The 24,929-nt window shown below is 44.2% G+C and overlaps 1 protein-coding gene across 2 annotated transcripts in view; it reads right to left on the bottom strand.

Annotated features, from left to right (window-relative positions):
* The window catches only part of LOC122797858 (HMG domain-containing protein 4-like), a 1,182,248-nt gene that overhangs the window by 5,432 nt on the left and 1,151,887 nt on the right, over positions 1 to 24,929 (bottom strand). For both annotated transcript variants that reach the window (XM_044066383.1, XM_044066391.1), the window contains exon 7: positions 17,689 to 17,811. In XM_044066383.1, the coding sequence (XP_043922318.1) occupies positions 17,689 to 17,811 (123 nt within the window). The remainder of the gene's footprint in view (positions 1 to 17,688; positions 17,812 to 24,929) is intronic.

Raw genomic sequence — 24,929 nt, 5'->3', positions numbered from 1 at the left:
AAAAAGGTCTATAATGCTTCCACTTTGGCCTTTAGGGCCATCAATTACCAAACCCACTTAACCAGATTTGCTTTGGCCTTGCTTGTCCAGACTTGTCTGCATTATTTCTGACCTCCCTGATTCTGAAGGAAAGCTTTCTGATCTATCTGTTTTGGGTTATGCCTCTCAGGTGGCTCACCTCTCTGTCAAGTGCAGCTGTGGTGCTGCTGATGCCTCTTCCAGAGCTGCTGCATTTGGGTCTGTCATGAAGCATTACTCTTGGCTTCATCTGTAGTCATTACCTGAAGATACTAAGGCCAAGTTGCTGAATAATAAAAATCTCTTTGTGACTGCTGCTGCTATGTTTGTTTTTTCAAGAAAAAGGTAAAGCTTTGCAAGACCTTAAACATATTTTTGTATCCTATATTCCTAAGTTCAGAGGAACTATCCTACTAGGTCTGCTTTTGTTTGCAGGCAACCTCGTCAGGCCACTAAAGGCAGGAAGGTTAGTAGGCAAACATCTCCTGCTAAGTCTTCTGAGGCATCTGTGGCCCAGAAGTTTCCTTTATCTGATAAGCCTTTTCCACTTTGACATTTTACCCCATCCTCAGCCAGGAACCCTTGCCCCTTTGGTTCTCCCTCTGTTTTTCAAACTGGCAACTCATCACCCCAGATTCTTGGGTTCTGGCCATCATCCATCAGGGTTACTTCATTGTGTGGAAGTCTCTCCCTCCTTTTTCAAAGATTCCTCAACCTCATTGAAAATAGCTTTCTAATTTTTCAGAGGTTCTTGAGTCCCTGGTGGACCAGAGAACTATTCAGCCTGTCCTTCCTTCCCAAGTAGGAAAGGGATTTTACTCCGGAATGTTCCCCATTCCTTGAAAGTAGGGCACTTGGAGACCTGTTCTGGATCCCTACTTGCTCAACACCTTTCACAAGGTTCCATCTGTTCGGATGCTTTCTCTTCAGACCCTGTTTTCTCTGTTGCTGCCACAGGCTTTTCTGGTGTCCTTGGATCCGAAAGATGTTTACCTTCATATATCTATTCACCCTCTTCAGGAAATTTTTTATTTTTTTGCTGTTTCTTCCTCTCATTTTCAGTTCTCTGTTTTATCCTTTGGCCTCTGTACTGCCCCAAGGATATTCACAAAATACCTAGCTCCTTCGATTGCCTTTTGCAGGCTCCAAGGCATTCAGATTTTCCCTTATTTAGATGACCTGTTAATCAAGGCACCTATTCCCAGTTCCTGTTACAGGCTCTGCTACAGGCTCCAGAGTTCTCCGTATCTCTCCTTCAAAGTCTGTGGTTTGCTACCAACTTTAACAAGTCTGTGCTGACTCTCTCTAAGAACCATGTCTATTTGGGCTGCCAGATTCAGACAGTGCAAATGTTGGCCTCGGTTCGACCTCCAAAGGTTTTGCCCTTGACAGCTTTCTTCTGTCTCTTCTTCCTTTGCCTACCATTCCAGCCAGAGTGTTTCTGCAGGCCCTAGATTATATGGCCTCTTCTATTCCAGTGTTCCCTTTTGCCAGACTGCATATGCAGAAGCTTCACTGGTACCTCAAGTCAGCTTGGCTTCAGCATTGCCACCCTCTGGATTTTGGAGTACCACTCCTTCCTTGTCTCAAGCAGAAGTTCTAGTGGTGGATTCCACAACTTCCCCTCAACCCAGGCCTGTTTTTTCAACCTCTGGTTCCTTCTCAAGAACTGTTCGCCAACACCTCAGACATGGGGTGGGGTGGGGATTCCTGTAGTCATCTGAAAGGTCAAGGTGTCTGCCCCCCCCCCCATTAGAACTCAGATCGTAGCAGCATCAAAGAGATGTGAGCTCTGATTCTGACCCTTTAGGCTTTTCACCCCATGCTTTCTTCTGGCCCTGTGAAGGTTCACAAAGTCAACACCACAGTGATGTGCTGTGTCAACAAGCAGGGGGGCACAAAGTCTTACCTTCTTTGCAGGCTGGCTCTTCAGGCCTGGAATCTGGCTATCAGTTACCAGCTAACTTGCAGGCTGGCTCTTCAGGCCTGGAATCTGGCTCTCAGTTACCAGCTAACTAACCAGGCAGTGTATATTCCCTCAGAGCACAATCTAGTAACAAACTCTCTGTGCAGTTCAAAAATGCAGGTTCACAAATGGATGCTTCACAGCGACTTGATTCTGGACTTGGTTCATTGGTGGAGTATTTATCGGGTTTTTGGCACCCTTCTGAACAGGCAGCTCCCTCTTTTCTGTTCCAGAGTTACATGCCACCTGGCGTGGAAGACTGACACCCTTTCTTTTCCTTGGAAGGGGATGTTTCTCTATGCCTTCCCTCTGTGTCCCCTACTACCAAGAGTCCTGCAGAAGATTCTGCTGGATTCCCCACAAGACTAGCTAGTGACTCCCTTTTGGCCAAGACAGCACTGGTTCCCCCACTTAATGCGTCTGACCAGGGACAATCACCACAACTTACTTTACCGGTAGGACTTCCTCACACAAGACAAGGGGTCAGTCATTCATCCTCACTTGTCCACTACAGTCAGCCAGTCTGGAGCAATCAAAATCATCCTTGCTTTGTCCTGTTTGATTTTTAGTTGTACTGTGGAGAGCAGAGGCAGAGGGGGGAAGGCATAGACTGACAGGTTTTTCCAGCTGAAGGACAGAGCATCCACTTTCCAGGCTTGTTTGTGGGGAGTCCTTGTGCAAAATTTGTCCTATTGGTAGTTCTGGGGAGAGGCAAACAGGTCTATATCTGGGCTCCCCCATTTGCTTGTCAACATGTTGAAAATCCTTGGTTCCAGTTTCCACTCGTGCGGGTCCATGAGGGTTCTGCTTAGTCCGTCTGCCAGTGTATTTAATTTTCCTGGCAGGAATTGAGCTTGTAGGTGCACTTGGTAGTTCAAGGCTGTGTTCCACAATGCCATGGCTAGTCTGCAGAGGGGGTAAGAATGTGTACCCCCCTGCTTGTTTATGTACCACATAACAGTGGTGTTGTCCATCTTTACTATTAGTTGTCCTGGAAGAATGTGGTCCTTGAAGGCTGTCAGAGCATTCTGTACAGCTAACATTTCTTTTTGATTGATATGCAGGTGCATTTGACTTGAGTTCCATGTGCCCTGAATGCACTTCCCTGCCAGGTGAGCCCCATGCATAGTCTGATGCATCTGTTAGGGTTTGGGAGGCAGGGGTGGTGTGAAAGGTAGTCCCTTGTTTTGGTGGCAGGCCTCTGCCCACCAAAGGAACTCTAGGCGTAGGCAAGGTATGATAGGAATCATTGTTTCTAGATCCTGAGAATGTTGACACCATAGGCTTTTTAGATACCACTGTAGTTTCCTCATATGCAGTCTTGCATATGGAATTAGAAGAATGCAGGAGGTCATGAACCCCAAGGCTTGCAGTATTTGTCTTGCAGATAGCAGGGTTTTTGTAGCCACTTGTTTGAAGTAGGTTGTGAAATGAATTTGTTTCTCTGGTGTGAGGTAAGCCATCTGGGAAGTTGTATTCAAGCTTGCTCCCAGGAATATAATTTGTTGACAGGGTGCCATGTGTGATTTATTTTCGTTTATGGTGTACGCCAGACAAGTTAGTACCCTTTGTACAAAGGCCAGATGATTCAAAAGAATGTCCTGGCTTTCTGCCTGAATTAGACAATCGTCCAGGTATGGGTATTTTTGAATATTTCTTTGCTGCAAAATGCAATAACTGGAGCTAGGCACTTTGTGAATACCCTGGGTGCAGTAGATAAGCCAAAGGGCAGTGCAGAGAACTGATAGTGTGTGTAGCCTGCTATGAAGCGTAGATATCTTCTGCAAGATTCCCTGATTGGGATGTGCAGGTATGCTTCTTTTAAATCTAGAGTTGCCAACCAGGCATCTTTGCCTAGCATAGGAAGTAATTGGTGAAGAGTTAGCATCTTGAATTTTGGAATCTCAAAAAGATGTTTAGAGTACACAGGTCCAGGATAGGACGCCATGAATTGTCTTTTCTGGGTACCAGGAAAAGTCTCGAGTAGAAACCTTGTCCCTTTTCCTCTTCTGGTATTTGAATAGCCCCCATGCTTAAGACAGAAAGTACTTGTTTTTGGGCCTCTGCTGACTGATTTGGGGGTAGGTTCGGCCACCCACTTGGTGTTGGCAACGTGTGGAAGTGAAATTTGTATCCCTGGGACACTATATTTAAAACCCATTTGTCCTGGGTAATGATTACCCAATTCTATGCATGAAGAGCAATCTTTCCCCCCAAAGGGGCAGTCAGTTGATATGTGCTTGGAAATTTTAAAATGAAGTCATTGAGACAGTTTACCATAGGGGGGAGTCTTATTATTCCCAGATTTGGAAGTGGAGGCCCCAAACTGCTTAGTTCTGTGCGTCCCCTGGGACTGAAACCTGGGGTTTTTGCTGTGTCTGGGTTTGGCTTGAGAAGACCTGGAAGGGGCTGGAAAGGACCAGTTCTTAGAGGGCCAGTGCCTACTAAATTTAGGAGGCTGAACTTGTAAAAAATCTTTAACAGTTTGCATAGATTTAGCTTCATCTTCCATCTTTTTAAGAACTTCCTCAGCCTTGTTGCCAAAAAGACGGTCCTGATTTAAAGGAGCATCCAACCATTTAGCTTTAACATGATCAGGCATATATTGTTCCTTAAGCCAAGCATGCCTTCTGAGCACAGACCCAGTAAAGCAGCCCTGCAAGAGACCTCTAAAGAATCAAAATCACATTGCAAAGTATGTTTTCCAACTTGTTCAGCAGAATGCATTAAATCCTTTAATTCTTTATTTTCCACACAGTCAGGAATCAACATCATTTTCTGTTTAAGCAGTCCAATGACATGTTGTTGATACTTTAACATATGAAACTGGCAGTTTAAAGCCCTAATGGCCAAGGTTGCAGAAGTGTAAACCTTATTACCCCATCTATCCAGCGCCCTGGAGTCTCTATAAGAAGGGGTAGGATTTTTAGTAATAGAAGCCTTAATGCCCTTGGGCCCCTGTGAAATAGTCTCTGGATCTACAATAGGATTTTTAAAAAGGAACTTGTGGGACTCGGGGACCCTGTAGTATCTGTCAGGTTTTCTGGGAGCAGGAGGCAGGGAATCAGGGGCCAAACTAGATTCCGAAAAAGCATCATCAACAATGTCTAGTACAGGAGGAAGAGCTAAAGGCCTATGCTGAGGTAGGAGAAGGAAATCCCTAAGCCTTTTTTTTGAATCAGAAAAATCCTGGCTTTCCCAGTGGAAATGCTCCTTTCGAGTATGTAAGGGTTCCCCAAAAGAAAAATCCTCAGGAGGGGAAGCAGAGGGAATGGAGTCCTCTGCATCAGAATCTTCATAAATAGATAAGGGCAAATCCAGATCATCAGAAGAATCAGAAAAAACAATCCTGATCAGAAGATTCATAATCAACTTCAGTCCTAGGCCTCTTAGAAGGGGAGGGGGGTTGGCTACCCCTGATTAGAGTTATTAGATCTTCAGCCATTCTTCCCATTTGTTTTTTAGGCATAGAGGCCCGAGCAAGTGGCCTGGGTGTCGGTTTTTTTAGGCATGGATCGAGATTTAGGCCCAAGTAAAGAAGGACATGTCAGTTTAATATGCAAGTCCGTAGGCCTGAATACACCCTCAGAAGCTGGTGCCTGCACAGCAGCTCCAGACCCATCCAAGGTAGACATATCTGCGGGTTCCATAGTTGAAGCATCTCTCGGCACACTGGACTCCGAATGGGTCTCAGTAGAGGCCTGCGAATCAGAAGTAGCAGGTATCAGGTGCTGCAAAAGCGCCTCACTGAGTACCGGCGAACTGGCGACTGGCTTAGTAGAAGCGTCGTCGGCTGTTTTGGACCTCAGCGGCCTGTCTTTATCTTTGCGTTTTTTCGGAATCCTGGTAGTCAGATGGCTAACAGATGACATTTCTGGATAATTAAACTGAGAACCAAAATATTTAGAGGTGAAAATATACCGAAGACGGATAGTGCAGTGATTAAATAAAGCACAAAACCGACAAGGAACATCGTAGTCAGGGCTTAGGCAAGGAACTTTATGAGGTATTTGCTTTCCACAAGTAATGCAATTATTAACTTTTACTGACATCGGTAAGGAGCAAGAAAAAGTTTCCCCAACGGGGTACTTAGCTTTAGCTTGAAGACTTCGGTTCTGAAACTTGAAAACGAAAATTTCAGGAGTCGGCTGACCGGTACTTGTGAACTGCTTTTGCTTCGGGCACCGCACGGCAAGAAAGACTGATGTAATGGCATTGGCTGCATGTTTTATACCCCTGATGACCTGACGTCATGGAAGAAGGGACAGCAACCGACGCAGGACCCAAGACTTTGTTAATCAGGCCGACTTGAGGGCTACCTGCAAGCAGATAACCCAAATGTAATGACTGCAACAGTGAAACACGAAGAACATTTAGGATGGGCCTCCATGTTCCCTCTTTCTTATGAATTAGGAACAGTCTTGAGTAAAACCTTTTCACTGGGCCTGTGGAGGAACTGGTTCTATAGTTCCCTGGGTGAGAAGTTTCTGAAGTGGGGGGGGTTTGAGTTGGGACTGACTTGTAAAAGGTGAGGGAATTCCCCTCTGAGATGAAAGTTCTTTCAGAGACATTCTGTAACCATTCTGTGTGATAGGCAAGGCTGATTTGTCTGCAGTAATGATTTCCTAGGCTTGGAGGGACAGATTCAGGCTTTGGGAAAGAGAAATGTAAGGACCACGGGTGGGAGGGAGGAAGCAGAAGATAGTCAACTGGAAGTGGGTTTCTCTGGAAAAGAGGTTTTTCCAAACTTGGTATCCCACTTGAGGTTTCTCTTGAAATAGTTTCTTAGTAAGTTTCTTACTCTTTTTAAGGAGCTTTTGTTCTCTACAAATGTAGCAGGTTTAGATGGATAGTTTCTTTGTTATCAAAGATGATTTTTCTTAGATCAGTCTCTGAAGTCCTGCATGACTTTGCCTTTTTCCTGCAGCAGAGGGGCCAATAAGGAAGTCACTATGAACAGGAATGTCCAAAAGCTTGGCCTCATCTTATGGGAGGGACTGACAGAGAAGCCAAACCAACCTGCAGATAGCTGAACCAGTGGCTGCAGCCTTAGAAGGAAAGCCTTTGCAGCATCATAGCTGTATTTAATGGATTGTCTGGCTATTTGAGTGGCACTACTGAGAAGAGAGAACCTAGGATTTTTGTTCAGAATCCTCAAATTCAGCCAGAGACTTACTCAGGTTCCCAAAATGGAAAATACATTTTTAGTCATTTGTGTTTGGTAGTTTAAGGCTGTAAATATCAGGGTGGCAAAGGTATAGACTTTTTTGACATCTCTGTCCATGACCCTGCTTGTCTTTGTTTGAAGGCAGAATATTCGATGCAGGATGAGTTTGTTGGGTATGTCCATACTGAAGGAAAACCGAGGGGACTACTACCAGATTTCTACACAAGAATTTCATATCCTCATGCAGCTTGTAGGATCTGTCTGGTTTCTTATATGTGGGTGGCTGAAAATCAGGATTAGAAGTGGAAGCAAAATCATCTAAAAAGGCTTCTGGGACAGGGAGTGCAACAGAAGGCTTAGAGGCCCCTGCTTCCCATAATACACAGTACCTTTTCTGTATGTCTAAGATCTCACTATCCCACTCAAAATTCTGCATCATCCTGGAGATGGTTTCCCCAAGGAAATCTCTACCAATTGAGAATCTGATGACAATGTATCCTCATCATCTGAGGCCAGTCATCCTGGAAAATGCATCTGGGAGGAATAAGCCAGCAAGAGTTCTCCTCTGAATCAGATTTCTCCTGCTATGAGGAAGATTCAATCTGCCTTTCCAAAGGAGGAGGGGCAGACAAATGGGAAGAGAGGAAGGAAGGTGATTTCAAAGACATATGGCTTTACATAAACCTTGAGAAAAATACATCCATTCCTTCTCAAGGGACATCCATTGAGGAGAAAAGTACAGTTTTGTACCTACCATAAATGTAGATGTTCGAGTGGTTATGCTGCTGCTGCAGTCATCACACTTGGGTTATCCTGCTGTCAGGCGGTCCCGCAGTCAGCCTGAATTCCAAAGCCTTGGTCCGGCGTCGGTTGTCGTCGCTTCTTCCCTGACGTCAGTGCGGCAGGGGCATAAAAGAGGCAGCCGACGCCATTTTCTTCAGTTTTTCTTGCCCCAGATGTCAGGTGCCCCATACTAAGAAAGCAAAATAAGAAGTTTGCAAAACATACCTTAGTGCAAAACAATGGTACTAGTTGTAAGCAAATACACCATATAGACATGCATCCCAAGGTTGAAGTACATGGAGGTATGAGAAAAGCCTTGTTAGGTAGAGGGGATGGAGGGAGGGTAACCTGGATTGCAGCAGCATAACCACTCGAACATCTACATTTATGGTAGGTACAAAACTGTACTATGTTCATCGTGCTATGCTGCTGCAGTCATCACACTTGGGTAGAGTCCCAAAGCTATGGTTGGGTGGTAGGAGCTAAACTGGGTTAGGTGCAGCTAGGATGCCCTGCAGAATTGCAGTGGCAAACCTAGCTCTGGTTTTTGAATATAGAGGAAGGTGGTAATGCTTGGTGAAGGTGTGCACTGAACTCCAGGTAGCTGCCTCCAGAATGTCCTTTGTTGGGACACCTCGGAGGAATGCTGCTGAGGTTGCTGTAGCCCTGGTCGAGTGAGACCTAATACTAGCAGGCACTGCTTTCCCGTGGTGTGAGTAGCAAAAGCGGATGCAATGTGCTACCCATTTGGAGATGGTCTGTTTTGAAATAGCCTTTCCTTCTGAGCCTGGTGCATAGGATACCAGGAGTTGGTCAGATTTTCTGAAGGCCTTTGTCTTGTAAATGTCTGTGAATGTCCAAAGAGTGAAGGAGTCTATCTCCTTTATTCTGTGGGTTTGGAAAAAAGGTGGGCAAGTGTATGGTCTGATTGAGAGCCACACTGGATACTACCTTTGGCATGAAGGAAGGATTGGTGCGTAAAGATACTCTGTCCTGATGGAAAATGATGAAAGGTTCCACTGCCATAAGTGCCTGCAGTTCTGAGACTCTGCGTGCTGAGGTGATAGCTAGCAGCAGGGCTGTCTTCCATGACAAGTACTGAAGCTCTGCTGAAAAGGCTGGTTCAAAAGGAGGAAGTGTTAATTTTTCCAGAACAAAATTTAGATCCCAAGTTGGAGTTGGTGGTTTTCTGGGGGGTCTTATATTTTTTGCCCCTCTGAGAAACTGCCTTAGCAAAGGATGAGAGAAAATGGGAGGGACCGTATCATATTGAGCTGAAATGGCTGAAGCATGGATTTTTATGGATGAGAAAGAAAGGCCTTTGTGTAGCATCTCAGTTACATATTGAAGTATGTGCGGGATATTTGGAATGCCAGGAATTAGGTTTCTGGCCTGGCTCCATACACAAAATCTTTTCCATTTGTCTGAGTAAGTTTTTCTGGTGCTGGGTCTCCTGGCCTCCAAGATGACATTCTGGACGTTCTTTGAGAGAAGTGTGGTGTGATAATTTAAGGTATTTTCCATGCAGCTAGATTTAAGGTCCTTAGTTGACTGTGAAGGATCTGAAAGTTTTGTTGGGTTAACAGCAGAGGGAATTGAGGTAAGATCCATGGAGGACTGCGAGTCAAATTACGTAGTAATGGGTACCAGTGCTGACGTGGCCAGTCCGGAGCAATGAGGATCATCTGTGGTCTCTCTGATTTGGCTTTCAGTAATACCTGGGTCAGTAGAGGCAGAGGTGGGAAGGCGTAGACTGACAATGCTGTCCAACTGAATGATAGGGCATCCACTTTCCAGGCCAGGGGATAAGTCCTTGTGCAAAATTTTTGTAGCTGGCAATTGTTGGTTGAGGCAAACAGATCTATGTCTGGTGGTCCCCACCTTTGAGTTATCATTGAGAATACTTGTGGGTGTAGTCTCCACTCGTGAGGGTCTGTCAAATGTCTACTTAATTTGTCTGCCAAAATGTTTTCTTTTCCTGGCAGGAATTGTGCTTGCAGTTGTACTTGGTAAGTTAATGCTGTGTTCCACACGTCCATTGCCTGTCTGCATAGTGGGAAGGAGTGTGTTCCTCCCTGTTTGTTGATGTACCACATAACTGTGGTGTTGTCCGTCCTTATTAGAAGTTGTCCTGGTTGCAAGAGGTCCTTGAAGGTCGTTAGTGCATTTTTTACAGCTAGCATCTCCTTTTGATTGATGTGTAGTTGCCTTTGTTTTGAAGACCATTTGCCCTGTATGCATTGTCCTGCCATGTGTGCACCCCAGGTGTAGTCTGATGAATCTGTTGTCAAGGTTTGGTTTGCTGGAGGTGAGACAAAAGGGAGGCCCTTGTTTGCTTGGTATGCTTGAGCCCACCACAGAAACTCTTTTTGAAGGCAGGGAATAAGAGTTATACTTGCTTCAAGGCTGTGTCTGTGTTGGGACCATACACTTTTTAGGTACCATTGTAGTTTTCTCATATGCAGTCTTGCATATGCAATTAGTTGAATGCAGGATGCCATGTACCCCAATGCCTGCAGGAATTTCCTTGCAGTGAGCTGGGTAGAAGTTGCCATTCTTTTGAAGTACTGAGCCAGTTGTTTTTGCTTGTCTGGCGTGAGGTAAACCATCTGGGCCGTTGTATTCAAGCTGGCACGCAGGAAAATTATTTCTTGTGAGGGTATTAGTTTTGACTTCTTTTTGTTTACTGTGTACCCTAGGCAACTTAGCAACTTTGTTACAAATGCCAGATGCTGTAGTAGGATGTCTTTGCTGTCCGCTTGGATCAGGCAGTCGTCCAGATATGGATAAATTTGTATTCCTCGTTGTCTGCAGTATGCAATTACTGATGCCAGGCATTTCGTGAATACTCTGGGTGCAGTAGATAAGCCAAAGGGCAATGCAGAGAATTGATAATGCGTTGTGCCTGCCATAAATCTGAGGTATCTTCTGCAATCTTGTCTGATAGGGACATGCAGGTATACCTCTTGGAGGTCCAACAATACCAGCCAAGACTCCTTGCCCAGCATGGGAAGAAGCTGCTGTAGAGTGAGCATTTTGAATTTGGGAATGTCCAGGTACGTGTTTAGAACTGACAGGTCTAAGATGGGGCTCCAGGCTTTGTCCTTTCTTGGTACTAGAAACAGTCTTGAGTAAAATCCTTGACCTTGTTCCTTTGCAGGTACCTTTTGAATTGCTTGCATGTTCATGAGAGCTGAAATTTGTTTTTGTGCCTCTGCCCATTGATTTGTTGGCAGATTTAGCATGCCTCTCATCCGTGGTAAAGTGTGAAAATGAAATCTGTAGCCTCGGGTAATAATATCCAGAACCCATTTGTCCTTTGTTATGATGTGCCAATTTTTTGGGAAAAGAGCCAATTTTCCTCCTAGAGGTGCTGCCTGGGCAATTTTGCTTGGCAGGCGAAGAGGAAAGTCATTGAGTTTGCTTTCTGAAGGGTTGAGATCTGTCGTCTCCCCCTCTTTGATGTGTTGTTTGCCATTGTCTAGGCCTGAAGGTACCTTGTGGCTGGCCTCTGCCCCTAGGGCGTCTGTACCTGCCCCTTTGGGGTCTGTCTGAAGCAGGAAAGGACCAGTTTTTTGATGGCCAGTTTCTGCTGAAACGAGGAGGTTGCACCTGTAAGAAATCTTTAACTGTTTGCAATGATTTTGCCTTTTCTTCCATTTTCTTTAACACTTCCTCTGCTTTGACACCAAATAAAGCATCCTTTTGCAGTGGAGCATCCAGTAACTTTGCTTTAACATGTTCTGGTAAGGTCTGCTCTTTTAGCCAAGCATGTCTACGTATTACAGACCCTGTGACTGCTGCTCTACATGAGGCCTCCAAAGAATCAAAACCACACTGCAATGTATGTTTTCCCACTTGTTCTGCTGCATGCAACAAATCTTCCATCCCTTTGAAATCTAGTTGATCTGTTTGAGGGATCATTTGCTGTTTTAACTGAGTAAGCAAGTACTGCTGGTATTTAATCATGTGGAATTGGCAGTTTAATGCCCTCCTGGCCAGAGTGGCAGAGATATACACTTTTTTCCCCCATCTTTCTAATGCCCTGGAATCTCTTTCCGCAGGTAGCGGATTCTTAGCAGTAGAGGCCTTAACCCCTTTGGGACCCTGGGAAATGGTTTCTGGATCTGCAGCAGGGCTTTTATATAAAAACTTGTGAGAGTCGGACTCGGTAGTATCTGTCTGGTTTAGGTGGAGCTGGAGGTAAGGAATCTAGATTTAGACTGGATTCAGTGTAGACATTATCCAGAATGTCTAAAACAGGAGGGATGGTCTATGCTGAGGTAGAAGAAGAAACTCACGGAGTCTTTTCTTGGAGTCAGAGTAATCTTGTCCTTCCCAGTGGAAATGCTCTCTCATGGTGTGCAGGGTTTCCCCAAAAGAGAAGTCTTCAGGGGGGGAAACAGAGGGAATAGACTCCTCAGCATCTGAGTCTTCATAGAGAGGGAAAGAGTAATCCTGTTCCTCAGTGTCTGCTGAAGAAATGGATTCCTGGTCAGAAGGAGGTAAATCTTCCTCCAGTCTAGGCCTTTTGTCAGGAGGGGGCTGGGAACCTCTGATAAGGGTAATCAGGTCCTCCGCCATTTTGAGCATCTGTTTTTTAGGCATAGGGGCCTGTGTGGGAGTCGGTGGACCCGGTTTCTTAACCTTAGGGAGCTTAGCGTAAGACTTAACAGAGAGAGTTGTCGGTTTAAAGACGCCTTCTGAAAACGAAGGCCTGTCCATAGTCTCCGGATCGCCACCAGGGCTGGCGTCCGCGAGTAGAGGAGGAACCGGCTCTAGTGGCCCAGTAGATTCTGACTGAGAGGTAATCGTATTTTCTAAATCTGCGGTAGTCAGGGGCTGCGTAGGCGCCTCACTGAGTACCGAAGGCCTAAACGAGACCTCGGTATCCGGTCTAGGCTGCCGGTCTTTGTCCTTGCGTTTTTTAAACATAGCGGTAGTTGGAGGTTCCGATGACATAATGTAGTTGAATTTTCTGCCAAAATAATGTCGGGCAGTATCAGCCCGACGCTTAATAGTGCGTTTATTGAACCTAGCGCAAAACCGACAACCAGAAACATTGTGGTCTGGGCCTAGGCAAGGAATACAATAAGAATGAAAATCCTTATGAGGTATTTGCTTCCCACAAGAAATACAATTATTAACTTTGTCTGAGGCAAGAAAAGTTTCCCCAACGGGGTACTTAGCTTTACAGAAGACTTTGGCTGAAATTCTGTTCGGAAATCTCAGGAGCTGGCCGACCGGCACTTGCAAACTGCTTCTGCTTCGGGCACCGCGCGGCAAGAAAGACTGAAGAAAATGGCGTCGGCTGCCTCTTTTATACCCCTGCCGCACTGACGCCAGGGAAGAAGCGACGACAACCGACACCGGACCAAGGCTTTGGAATTCAGGCCGACTGCGGGACCGCCTGACGGCAGGATAACCCAAGTGTGATGACTGCAGCAGCATAGCACGATGAACATCATGTTTTTTGCTACTTCAGCAGGAAGTCTATTCTAACAAAGCTCAATGGTGCAGAAACTTACTGGACCTCAATAAGGGAGCCAGGTAATTCTTCTCTAACTAGTATCTGAGGTATGCCCTCTGGTCCCTCAGAAATAATCACCCTGGGCTCCCCTTCCCTCTCAAAGTAGCAGGAGATTATGTCTCATCAGAATTGAGAGCTAGAAATGCCATACTAGTCTCAGGCGGAGTTGCAGTAGCTGGCATCTCAGCAAAGCTTGGACATACAATGGATAATTCTGAATCAGACTGGGCAGCTAAAGTATCTGGTTTCAGTTTTCTAAACAACTTTTTGAGTGCGAGCAAGACATCTGATGCAGAGGGCTCAACCATTCTAGAAAGCACAAAAGCCGTGAGATGATGGGTCTTCAAACATATTTAAGGAAGCTAACATGGTTTTAAGGGGGGGGGGTCATATGGAGAAATAACTGACATTTTACAGCTATGATAATGGTGCTCAGACCCTAAACAAAACAAACACAGAGTGGAGATCTGTATAAGAAATCAGCCTTCCACAGTCACACTTCCCTATTTTATCCCAACAAAGCAATTATTTGATCAAGTCTTGGCAGTGGCACAATGATGCAGAATTCAGACGGACGTTGGTGAAGTTTCTGCATTTGGGCTGATGGCTAGATAGGATCCTATGCTCATATTCAAATAGATCACTGGTACTGTAGTCCCTATTATTAGGACTTAGCCACTAGGTGTCCTCATACATCTGACCCAACGTCCAGAGCTCAGGATCATTTCCCCTTTATGTGATGTAATGTCCAGCCTCTGGCACATCTGAGCCTGCCAGAATAAGGACATTCATCAATGCCATTTTAGAGCTTTCTTGCCCAGAATGCCCCCCAGGAAAAGACCCTAAAAGATAACTATAAGACCAAGATAAGCTAGGATAGTAAACCCTGGGAGAGATAGCAAGTTCTCCACCCTAATCCCCAAAGGATGAATAAGATGATGAGAAGACAGGTGAGGTGGAAGAAATGCAATTACCCTGAACCACTACCCAGAGCTATGTAAACCCAAGGCTTGGGGAATAGCTTGACAAATAGGGGAGGATAAATTACGATAGATGAGATATAGTTCCTACGCTCCAGCCCAAAAGCATGAGAAAGCACTTTGGGGACCAACAAAACAGGATGGTGAGTGAGAGATAACTACTGCAACACAGTGATCTATTTGAACATCTACTATTATGGAATGTTACTAATATAAGTGTACTATATTCTTCATTTAGATCACTGTTGTAGGAGTCTTTACTACTGGAATGATTCTCACACCTCTATGGAGTATGGAAAATGAAAATGAGGGTCTAGGGTTCAGCATGCCCTCTAAGACTACCCTAACAAATACTGACCTTGACCTGGAACAGATGTTCAGCCTATAGAAGGTATGAACCGATGTCTGGGTGGAAGCATCCAAAACTACCTTGACTATCATCTCCTTTTAAGAATGCCACGGCTCCCCTGGTACTATGAGCTTTGACTGGGCCTACTATGGATTCTCCTTTGGAAGAGTATAAAAAGTGAATGCACTGAGAGAGCCATTTAGAAAGAATTTGCTTGGACACCAATTCCTCATCCTCTTCAGCAATAAAAGTATACTTTTTGACCACCTTTGCAAAAAAATGCATTTTTTTTGCAGAATAGGTCTGGCCCCAATGAAAAGGGTGTGTTAAAAAAATGAATGACAGACATTACTTTTCACATATGGTTAGACAGTGGTACAGTGAGCAGCATTGCTGCCTCTCAACAAGACATTCTCTGGTTTGATGTTTGGCTGGGATATCTTCTATATACATTCTTGTATGTCCTACTATATTTAAAAGGATTTTTGCAGGTATTCTGTTTTCCTTCCACCTCTTGTCGACATGCAGCAGGTGAACTGGGAACTATAAATTGTTCCAAGTTGTGCATGTGGCAAATGTATGACATAGAAGAAAGGCCTGGCAATCTACTTCCATTCCCTAGTTGCCTAGTAAACTCCATGGCTTCCTGCTGAAATGTCTGCATTCAAAATGCTGGATGCTGCCCCCCCCAAATCAAATATGCAAGGAGACAAGCACATCTTAAACATCGCTCGTCTCCTTTAAACTTATATTTTGCAGGGGCACAACCACCAAACTTATATATACTAATTCCAAGATTGCCATATCTCAAAGAAAAAGGAATATTTGAAGAAACGGCCATCTTGGACTTAGTATATACACGTATTTTTTCAGTCATTCAGTCTCTGTGCTTCTGTACTCACTCTAGCAAGTCTTGACATTTCAAATGGTTACCAAATCCCATAAATGGTGATGGCTGTTCACAGGGTCACTATAGGAGATGGGCACAACTCAAAGCATGAATGGCTGGATGGACAGATTACTTCTTACTAGTTAATGGAAAACCCTGCATTTTATCTCTGGTCTCTTTTCTATAAAGACTGTGGAACTCTGACCTGAAACAGCACTGGAGTCAAAAAATAATTCTTGTCTGAAACTTTGCAATTTGATTGCTAAATATCCTGCAATGTCTGAAGTACTCTCAACCACTTATTACTGCAGAGATTATGAAATGTGTCTGGTACAAAAGTAAGCTGAATAAAACTTCTTTAAATACTTGGTTTCTTGCATACAGAATAGTGCAGGTGCAGCCACACTGTTTCTCAAGAGCATCTGTTACTAAACAGATATAATGATTAATGATCCACATAACACTCATTACTATTGCAGTTCATAAGTAAAACTCAACTACAGTAAAGTGCATGCATTTATACAACACAAAGTAAATCAGTCAGAAACAAATTAGAAAAAAGTTTGCTAAATTTCTCTTTGTTAGCAAGTCTCACTGGTCTAGAAGGATAATGCCCTGACTATGGCCCAGGCAGCCGAAGTTCAAGTAGCAGCTTAGATACTTGGCAAAGTTGGCAAGGGAGGATTGGCATGGCCATTCTGGGGAGGTGGACCTTTACCTTACCAGGTAACTGCCTGGTGGTAGCTTTCATTATATTGTATGCTGCAGTATGCACTTGCAGTGGTGAGGTGAAGATAGCTTTCCCAATGTCCAGAGAGTGAAGTTGCTGACACTATGAATGTCAGGACTGCACAAATGACAATGAAGGCACAAGCGACCCTTTAGCTGACTAGTGACAGGTCCTCCAGACAGCTTTCACTCCCTGTACTATACAGCAGAGCTCTCAGTCCCTGTACTACATTGCAGTAACTATCTTTTAGGAGGGAACAAATGGGCAGAGTCCAGTTAGAGGAGTCTTGATGGTTAACAAGAATGGGAGCAAAAAACACCAAAGAAAAAAAATCACTTTTGTTTTACAATTATACTCTTCCTTACATCACACTACTACTATTACACATTTTCAGACTCACCCAGTACAAGCAGTATGTTTCTGAGGAGGAGCAGGAGGAAGTATGTATCAAAACTGGATGCTGGAAATATTACTTGACATACAAAGCACTGACCCTGAAGAATGCTCTCTTCAAGAAGATGCTGGGCTGCTTTAAGTGATAAGCTTTAATTAAGGACATTACATCCTGACTGGAAATGCGCAGTAAGTTATGAAGGGGAATTTGTGATATACTAGGCAGTTAATGGGAGGTTCAAACAAACTGCTGTGTCTTCTGATAAGGTATACTGCATCTTTGCTTATAAATGCAATTTTTGTGTGTTTTGCTCTTTTTCTGTGTACTACCTACTGTGTTACTACTGCAATCTCCTACAATGATACAACTTATTTATAAAATGTAAGCGTACTTCTGTGTTCTTCCTCTAATCAATATTACACTACCTCATGACTGCTCCTTTAGATAGCTGTAACAGCTGTTATAACTACAGATATAATACAGATCATGCTGCCACCTCATTATTCCTTCACTGACTCTGTACTTAGCATTCTTTTCTAACTTGCCTTACAAGCTCTAAGCCAACACTCAATTTACATGTTTTCTGCAATGACCTTGAATTCTTCATGCCCACAGACAGGTCACAAGATCTCACCAGTCCTCGGAACATAGCAGACTAACAGCTAATGTTATTAAATTGGGTAAGAACTGTAAATACCCCATGTCATTCTTCTTCAGGAGATGTTAGACTACCTCAATTGCTTTACCCTGTTAGCCTTAAGGAATTAAAGAAGGGAAACTTCAGAATCCACTTAATTTTACTTTGTCTAAGCTACCAATGCATAACAATGCTGCCATCTCGCTGTTACAGATCTTTAAATTGTGCAGTTTTATTTAACTCACCAAAACTTGTTTAGGACAGCCATTGAGTTCCGGTACTTGAGCAGTTAGACAAGACAGTGGACCTAATGCACACAGAATGGAGTCTAACAAGACGGACAGGCTTCCCGATACTGCAACCATTCCCTGTAATGAGCACAGAGATTAAAAAGAATAAAAATAAATTTAGTTTATAACTGCAGGTAAGAAAAGTTTATTTTCATAACCTACTATATGTATGTAAATATTTACATGCTGTCCTTGATGCACACCAACAGAATTAACATGCCACACCTCAATCACATATTGCTGTAAAAGTGTAAGACGGTGTTAATTTTTACACAGTTTTAATGAATGTCTTCAATTAAGTTTTGCAGACTGAGCCTCTACTGAGCTGCTAAACATATGCAAGTCCTTCCTCATCAGCTACCTCAGATTGTTCCCAAAAGTTAGGGAGACGCATATATTGGCAACCAGAACAATACATGTGGCAGTGCTTTATTTACTTAGTTTTAATGTAATCATCTTAAAAGTGTGCAAACCACTCAATACCCCAATGCAGGACATCAGGAGCAGGAGAACAAACTGGCTCACTGACAAGGTCTCAACTTCACAGCTTCATGATCCAGAGTTCAAGCCTGACCATCACTCACTGTCTGCATTGAGTTTGCAAGTTCCCCGTGTTTTTTTCCCCCAGGGACTACTCCAACCTCCAAAAAACAGGCTAGCAGTCTGGCTACTTTAAACTGTCTTATCTGAACACATTGTATTTATCTTTGTCAATATTGCTCAGGTCATGATTTAAAAGGGTCCCAGGAACAGCCCATTTACCTGACTAACAAATAATAAATAAAAATAAAAATTTCTGAATGCCTGTTTCTTCCAGGAACTAGGCTGTGAGGAAAGGACAGTTGTGTAATATCTTACCATAACAGCAAATGTCTTTCTCTTCACTGTTGCAGTACTCTTTATAATAGGGATCCCCCGCCAAGGGTAGCCCAATGTCTGGCCAGTATACCAAAGGCTTTAGGTTGTACTAGGGATGCCACACGTCCCACACATGGTCCCCGTGCATGGCGTAGGGCATAAACGTGATGTATAGAAATAACATGTTCAGAACTGAAAATCCCCAGGTAGAACTACAGTCTAAGAAGACAAAGAGGGAACATGTACATCCAGAAGGGGAAAATGAACAGGGGGAGGAGGGAGGAAGTGAATACTGCAACAGCGAAGAGAAGGACATCTACTGTTATGATAAAATTTTACGCAACTGTGCTATGTCCTTCCATATCACTGTTGCAGTATTCTTTACAACAGACAAGAGTATAAAAGCTTGGGAAGAAAGTTGGGAAGAGGACGGCCTGGCAGAGCCCAAACCATGCAAGATAGCCCTGGCAAATCTAGCTCTAGCCCTAGAAATAACATACAACTTATAGTGCTTGGTAAAAGTATGCACAAAAGTCCAAGTAGCTGCCTCAAGAATAGAATTAATATCTTTATGAGATTCAGAGAAACTAGAAAGGCCTAAGGAAGAAGAGAAAACCAGGTTTGAAGGGATAGCATCTGAAAAGAAGGAACCTTCAAAAAAGTGTTTAGCTGATTGAGATCCAGAATGGGTTTTCAGGTGCCTTCTTTCCTGGGGACCAGAAACATTATGGAGTAAAATCCCTTCCACTTCTGAGGAGCTGGAATTTCTTGAATTGTTCCTCAAGACAACAGGCCCCAGGGCATCTCTGGAAAAAAAGGCAGCTGTTTCTGAAGAGGTTGAGGAATGCCCAAAAAGTGTGTGTGTGTGTGTGGGGGGGGGGGGGATTTCCAAACCATATAATGCCCCTGGCGGATTATGTATAGAACCCAAGAATCCTGGATAATCTTTAACCAAATTGGATGGCACAGGGAAATTCGGAGAGAGGAAATTGATTGAGAGGAGAGGGGCAAGGATATTCAGACAGCATATGGCTTGTCTGGAAATGGAGGCTTCTGAGCTGAAGGAGTTTGAGTAGACTTAGCAGGAGGAGCCCTTCTACCACCCTTAACTTTGGTGGGAGTGCGAGACTGTCTGCGGCCAAAGGGAAGTTTATTAGGATAATTCCTTTGAAACTTGGGAACAGGTGAAACAAAAACATGTTTCAAATCCTGTAAAGCCTTACTCTTTTCCTGAAGGGGCTTAAACAGCTCAGCAGTAGCAACAAAAAGATGTTTATTATATAGAGCAGCATTCATCAGCTTAGCCTTAATATCATCAGGCAAAGGCTGAAGGTGAAGCCAGGAATGGCTCCTTAACATAGAACCAAAAGCAGCAGCTCTAGATGAGGCATCAGTAGCATCACAGCTGCATTTACCAGAATGGCGAGCTACTCGAGAAGATGACCCTAGTAAAGAAAGAGGTGAAGTCTTCTACACAGAGTCAGGAAGAACTGAAATAACCTGACAGGCCTGACAGAGAAGAGCTAACATATACCTGGTCATGTGGGTCTGGTAATTTACAGCTCTAAAGGGTAAGGTTGCAGAAGTATACACTTTCTTATGCAACCTCTCCATAGCTCTGCTGTCCTTGTCAGAGGGGAGCAGCTTTGTAGAAGGCAAAAGCTTAGATAGCTTCTCATAAACAACAGAAGGGTTAGCAGAAGGGCACTTATAAAGACATTTGCAATCCTCAGGCACCTTGTAAAACCTATCAGGTTTTTAGGAGTAGGGGGCAGTGAGTCAAGATACTGGGAAGCTGCAGAAAAAGCATCCAACATGGCAGCAAGAACAAGGGGGACGGCAGAGGGCTTAGGAGACTTCATTTGAAGGAGATCATAATATCTTTGGTGGACATCAGAAACCCAAAATCAATCTCACTTAACCTCCACCATTCGGAAAATTGCATCACCAAAGGAAATCTCCTCAAAAGGACAATAAAGAGTAATAGATTCCTCCTCCTCACAACCATAATCCAAGGGAGATAGAATTTGGGAAGAATAGGTCATGGATTCTTCATCAGAATACACATTCTCATCTGATGAAACCTGCTCCCTATGCCTCTTAAGAGGGGTAGAAAACCAAGGGGGGGGGTAGGAACAGACACCTACTGAGGAGGCTTCAAAGCCATAAAGGCATTAAACAGACCTTGTGTGAGATATTGCCATTCATGTTGAGGGTCTTTGGGAGCAGGAAAAAGGTGCTTAGTTTTCTGCTTCTTTTTCATGGGGACATCATCCCTAAGATCTTAGGTGGCTTGAACCACTGATGACACTCTAAGTATAGCAGAAATCTCATCTCTGACCAGGATCTGAGGAACAAGCCCAGGCCCTTCAGAAATAATCAGCCGCGGTTCCCCTTGAATATCCAAAATGGAAGTCTGCAAGGCCTTCATGGATGTGCAAGAAGCCAGATATATGCCAGCCTCCAAAATGGTTGCTGCAGAGGAATCCAACTGAAAAACCAGGTGGTTCTCGTGCTTTCACTAACCTTGAGTGAGACGTCCAGCAGAGGCAGCACAGCTGAAGAATCCAACCAAGCTTTCTTGGTCTTCTTCATGGACAGCTGACCCTCAGGCTGGGAAGATTACTCCATAGTACCGTAGCCAACAAGTTAAGACTCTAGTTCTCTAAGCAGATTGCTAAAGAGGAGACAGACGACTACATAAGATTTTTGAAGAAACACTTGACAAATGGGACAAGACGTATGGTTGTTAGAAGCACCTAAGCAAAACAAACATTGCTTGTGGTGATCCTTATGAGGAATCCATCTCCCACACTGGCATTTACCCTTTCTGGATGACATAAACCCAACAACTAGAAAAAAAAATGAGGTAAGAAAAAAAACCCTAATGGTGCACTTATCTGAAAGACAGTTTGGTAACTAGAAGAACAAGTGTTCAGACTGATGATCGAAGATGGTGTTCAGACTGGAGGCAAAAGAAGTTCTGAGGATGGTATATCCATACATCAACTTTATGCCCTACACCATGTGTAAAGAACATACATTTACTGCATCCCTATTACAACCAAAAGGCTTTGGTATACTGGCCGGATGTTGGACTACCCATGGCAGGGGATCCCTATTATAAAGAATGCTGCAACAGTGATATGAAAGGACAACAGTCAAGTGCAATACAAATAAAGGAAAGTACACGGTCAATCACCATGTTTGGGGAGATGGAAGGAAAAAGTACAGTTGTGTACACTTACCATAAATGTAGATGTTCAAGTGTATTCACTGTTACAGTCATTACATTTGGGTTATCTACTTGCAAGTAGCCCTCAGTCGTCCTGATTAACAAAGTCCTGGGTCCTGCGTCGGTTGCTGTCCCTTCTTCCATGACGTCAGGTCGTCAGGGGTATAAAACATGCAGCCGACGTCATTACATCAGTTTTTCTTGCCCCAAATGTCAGGTGCCCCCCCTAATGGGGAGCAATTAAATATAAAAGTACAATGATATACCTCCAACAAAAAAGCAAATACATCAAAAAGGCCTTTAAGCATAGTAAAAGAAAGTAGAGGTATTGCCAAAATAAGTTAGGGGGCTGGAGGGAGGGTAACCTGGACTGCAACAGTGAATACACTCTGACATCTACATTTATGGTAAGTGTACACAACTGTACTATGTTGTTCGTGTTTCACTGTTGCAGTCATTACAATAGGGGAGATTCCCAAAGCTGTGGTTGGGAGGAGGAGTTTAGATAGCATTAGGACCAGCTATAAGGCCCTGCAAGACTGCAGTGGCAAAGCCAGCTCTGGATTTAGAGAAAACTGGCAAATGGGCATGCTTCGTGAAAGTATGTACAGAACTCCAGGTAGCAGCTTCTAGGATGTTGTTCAGATTTCCTTTGAGGTTTAGTCATGTCCAAGCAGAATCTGAGTTGCCTGTGTACATCTAAGGAATGCAATATCCGCCCCCCTTTGTTCTGTGGATTGGGAAAGAAGGTTGGCAAATGAATGGACTGATTAATAGCCACACTGGATACCACCTTGGGCATGAAGGATGGATTGGTTCTGAGGGACACCCTGTCTGCGTGAAAGATGATAAAAGGCTCCACTGCCATAAGGGCCTGTAATTCAGATACCCTTCTAGCTGAAGTGATTGCTAAAAGGAAAGCTGTTTTCCAAGAAATATATTTTAGGTCTGCAGTAGCAGCTGGTTCGAAAGGAGGTAGAGTGAGTTTCTCCAAGTCAAAGTTAAGGTCCCAGGCTGGGGTTGGAGCTCTCCTGGGTGGTCTTAAATTTTTGGCCCCTCTGAGGAACTGCTTGAGCAGTGGATGAGAGAAGAGGGGGGGGGTTCTGTGTTATAATGAGCTGAAATGGCTGAGGCATGGATTTTAATGGAGGAAAAAGACAGGCCCTTGTGAAGCATCTCAGTTAAGTATTGTAAATTCTGAGGTAAATTGGGCGCTGCTGTGCTCATCCCTTGAGACGGGATCTAGGCACAGAATCTTTTCCATTTTTCAGCATAGGATTTTCTAGTGCTAGGCCTCCTTGCCTCTAAAATGATATCCATCACAGGTTTACTGAGGGATGGTAAAGGAGAGATTATGTAATTAGCCAGGCTGCAAGGTTCAGTGTTAGAAGCTGAGGGTGCAGAATCTGGTTCCCCTGTTGAAGCAAGAGGGAAGGAGTCTGAGGCAGGTGCCATGGGGATAACCATGACACACTGCGCAGGAGGGGGTACCAGTGTTGGCGTGGCCAGTCTGGAGCGATCAAAATCATCCTTGGTTTGTCCGGTTTGATTTTTAGTAGTACTTTGGAGAGCAGAGGCAGAGGGGGGAAGGCATAAACTGATAGGTTTTGCCAACTGAAGGACAGAGCATCCACTTTCCAGGCTTGTTTGTGGGGAGGCCTTGTGCAAAATTTGTCCAACTGGTAGTTCTGGGGAGAGGCAAACAGGTCTATATCTGGGCTCCCCCACTTGCTTGTCAACATGTTAAAAATCCTTGGTTCCAGTTTCCACTCGTGGGTCCATGAGGTTTCTGCTTAGTCTGCCAGTGAATTAAGATTGCTGGCAGGAATTGAGCTTGTAGGTGCACTTGGTACCTCAAGGCAGCATTCCACAGAGCCATGGCTAGTCTGCAGAGAGGGTACAAGTGGGTTCCCCCCTGCTTGTTTACATACCACATAACTGTGGTGTTGTCCATCTTTACCAATAATTGTCCTGGAAGGATGTGGTCATTGAAGGCAGACAAGGAATTCTGTACAGCTAACATTTCTTTTTGGTTGATATGCAGGTGCATCTGACTTGGGTTCCATTTGCCCTGAATGCACTGACCTGCCAAGTGAGCCCCCCATGCATAGTCTGATGCGTCTGTTTTTAGGGTTTGGGTGGCAGGGGGTAGATTGAAAGGGTGCTCTGTGTTGAGGTGGCAGGCCTCTGCCCACCAAAGGAACTCCGTCTTTATACAAGGAATGATAGGAATCATTGTTTCCAGGTCCTGAGAATGTTGGCACCATAGGCTTTTTAGATACCATTGCAGTTTCCTCATATGCAGTCTTGCATATGGAATTAGTAGAATGCAAAAGGCCATGAAGGGCTTGCAGAATTTTCCTTGCAGATAGCTGGGTCTTTGTGGCCAGTAGTTTGAGAGGCTCTCAAATAAACTTGTTTCTCTGGCGTGAGGAAAGACATCTGGGAAGTTGTGTTCAAGCTTGCTCCCAGGAATACAATCTGTTGGCAGGGTACTAGGTGAGATTTCTTTTCATTTATGGTGTATCCCAGCGAGGTTAGAAGTTTCTTTACAAATGCCAGATGTTTTAATAGCAAGTCCTGGCTTTCTGCCTGAATCAGACAATCGTCCAGGTATGGGTATATTTGAATATTTCTCTGCTTGCAAAATGCAATGGCTTGAGCTAGACACTTTCTGAATACCCTAGGCACAGTAGATAAACCAAAGGGAAGTGCAGAAAAAGTACAGTTGTGTACACCTACCATAAATGTAGATGTTCGAGTGTCTTCACTGTTGCAGTCATGACTGTAGGGTTCTCCCCTGCTGGCAGGCAGCCCTCAGTCGGCCAGAATCCCAAAGTCTGGGTCCGGCGTCGGCTGTTCAACCATGCTCCCTGACGTCAGAGCGCCAGGAGTATAAAGCTGACAGCGGAAGCCATCTTCTCCAGTTTTTCTTGCCCCAGATGTCAGGAGTCCCAAAATGAAAAAGGTCCCATAATCTTTGCAAATACACCTCAGAAGAATGGTGAAAAAAAAGGAAATACACAAAAGTAAAAATAAGAGGGGACAGGAGGGAGGGAAACCCAGACTGCAACAGTGAAGACACTCGAACATCTACATTTAT

The sequence above is a fragment of the Protopterus annectens genome, chromosome 1.part0, assembly GCF_019279795.1.
Source record: "Protopterus annectens isolate FY-2018-M chromosome 1.part0, PAN1.0, whole genome shotgun sequence".
In the NCBI taxonomy this organism is placed as follows: domain Eukaryota; kingdom Metazoa; phylum Chordata; order Ceratodontiformes; family Protopteridae; genus Protopterus; species Protopterus annectens.
Note: the sequence above shows the minus strand (reverse complement) of the source record. Positions and strands in the feature narration are given on the sequence as shown.